The sequence below is a fragment of the Borostomias antarcticus genome (assembly GCF_949987555.1).
Source record: "Borostomias antarcticus genome assembly, contig: scaffold_116, whole genome shotgun sequence".
NCBI lineage: Eukaryota > Metazoa > Chordata > Actinopteri > Stomiiformes > Stomiidae > Borostomias > Borostomias antarcticus.
The window spans coordinates 167,501-170,006 of NW_028175885.1; the positions used below are offsets into that span (position 1 = coordinate 167,501).

The 2,506-nt window shown below is 49.0% G+C and overlaps 1 protein-coding gene across 1 annotated transcript in view; it reads right to left on the reverse strand.

Annotated features, from left to right (window-relative positions):
- The window catches only part of tfr2 (transferrin receptor 2), a 20,408-nt gene extending 18,788 nt beyond the window's left edge, over nt 1-1,620 (reverse strand). Inside the window, exons 1-3 of the mRNA XM_084462980.1 lie at nt 1,495-1,620; nt 560-631; nt 49-277 (exon numbers count right to left, since the gene is read on the reverse strand). Of these exons, the coding sequence (XP_084319106.1) occupies nt 49-277; nt 560-589 (259 nt within the window). The 5' untranslated portion in view covers nt 590-631; nt 1,495-1,620. The remainder of the gene's footprint in view (nt 1-48; nt 278-559; nt 632-1,494) is intronic.
- Nucleotides 1,621-2,506: the final 886 nt, after the last annotated feature.

Consider the following 2,506-nt stretch of genomic DNA (forward strand, 5'->3'; position numbering starts at 1 on the left):
GGTAGTGTGTGTGTGTGTGTGTGTGTGTGTGTGTGTGTGTGTGTGTACCTGTCAGAGTCAGGGTGAGACAGAGAACCATCATCCCCGCCCTCCTGTAACGCTGTGGCTGCTCTCGCACCAGAGCTGTGATGTCACTGTTAGGCCCCACCTCCAGCGTCTCCTCAGGCTCTGATTGGACAAGCCTCAGCTCCACCTGCAGACATCCAGCCTCATCGTCTCCCTCCGGCCCGCCCCCTGGGCGTCGGTGATAGAGAGAGCAAGGAGAGGAGGAGGAGGGCTGGAGGAGGGAGAAGAGAGGGAAGGAGAAAGATTTGAGTAATGGCCTGGTCTAGAATGATACTGTACTTTCCTCCCTATTACCTCCCCCTCCTCCCCCTCCCTCTCTTCCTCTCCTCCTCTCTTCCTCTTCTCCTCTCTTCCTCCTCCTCTCCTCTCTTTCTCCTCCTCTCCTCCTCTCTTCCTCCTCTCCTCTCTCTCCTCCTCCTCCTCCTCTCCTCCTCCTCCTCCTCCTCCTCCTCCTCCTCCTCCTCCTCCTCCTCCTCCTCCTCCTCCTCCTCACCCTGCTCAGCAGTGTCCTGATGGCGTCCATGTTTCACTTGGCTCCCCTCACCGGTCTTTGCAGTCAGTCAAGCTAAATACAATAACAACAACAACAACAACAACAACAACCGACCTGAGTCAGGCTAAATACAATAACAACAACAACAACAAGACACCCAGATGTCTAGCCTGAGAGACTTTGAGACCTCTACTCTCCAGATGACACACTTCCTTTTAGTTTCATCTCCTATGACAGACAATTTAGGAGGTCATCAACTGGCTGATTAAATAAAGGTTAAATAAAAATAAAATAAAAACAGACAGACAGAGAGACCTGCAGACAGACAGACAGACACACACACACACACACACACACACACACACACACACACACACACACACACAGTCAGCTAGGCAGGCAGACAGACAGACAGTGTGTAACAGTGGTGGAGCAGTAGATTGTATTGTAGACTTGTCTTTGATCCTGAATGTGTACAACGACCCTATACATCCAGAGCCCAAGGCCACGCACACACACACACACGCGCGCACACACACACACACACACACACACACACACACACACACACACACACGCACACACACACACACACACACACACACACACACACACACACACACATACACACACACACACACACACACACACACACACACACACATACACACACACACACACACACACACACACACACACACACACACACACACACACACACAACCGTCTCTCCCATCCTGTCAGTCCCAGGAGCCAGACACGTAGACAGGTCGACAGGAGGACTATCAACCAATCACTGGGGAGTTATAACACACAAACACACACACACACAAACACACACACACACAGGATTCTCACACAGGACACGGCTACACACACACACTCTCAGCGCCACCCAGCCCCTTCCCCGTCTGACAGGTGTGAGCGGTACTCACCGTGAGGCAGGTTGATTCTCTCCTCTGTTCTGTTCTGTTCTGTTCTGCTCTGTGTGTCGTCAGCGCAGCAGTAAAGTCCAAACTCTGTCCCTCTCCGCCCCTTCAACCACCCCCACTCAACTACCCCCAAAACAAGCGTCCCCCCTCCTCCACACGTCCTGGTTGTGAATGTTGACATGCCGCCCCGGGCCGGTCCAGCAGGGGGCGCTGTGCAGGTTAAAGTTGGGTTGATTAAACAGAAAGAAGAAGACGCTGCATCCTGTCTTGTGGGGATGTTGTGAACTATTTGAAGCGTTTTGCGCGTTATGCTCTGCAGCTGACAGCTTTCTACTTTATATAAATAAACATCCAACATAGATACAAGAGTGTATCCCCTCGGGGATTAATAAAGTACCAGCTCAGATAGAGGTCTCAGATAGAGGTCTCAGATAGAGGTCTCAGATAGAGGTCTCAGATAGAGGTCTCTGGAGGTCTTAGATAAGGGTTAGACTAACCCTCTCTAGGATGGAGGCGTTCCTCGGCCGCTTCAGTGATAGAAGTGATCTGGTGAGTTAGTTAGCTGAGTCTTTTATACATATCTAACTATGCTAACTATGCTAGCTATGCTAACTAGCTGAGGCTCGTCTTTTATACATATAGCTAGCTATGCTAACTATGCTAGCTATGCTAACTATGCTAGCTATGCTAACTATGCTAACTATGCTAACTAGCTGAGGCTCGTCTTTTATACATATAGCTAGCTATGCTAACTATGCTAGCTATGCTAACTATGCTAGCTATGCTAACTATGCTAACTATGCTAACTAGCTGAGGCTCGTCTTTTATACATATAGCTAACTATGCTAACTATGCTAGCTATGCTAACTATGCTAACTATGCTAACTAGCTGAGGCTCGTCTTTTATACATATAGCTAACTATGCTAACTATGCTAGCTATGCTAACTATGCTAGCTATGCTAGCTATGCTAACTATGCTAACTATGCTAACTATGCTAACAGTTTGGTCGCGAG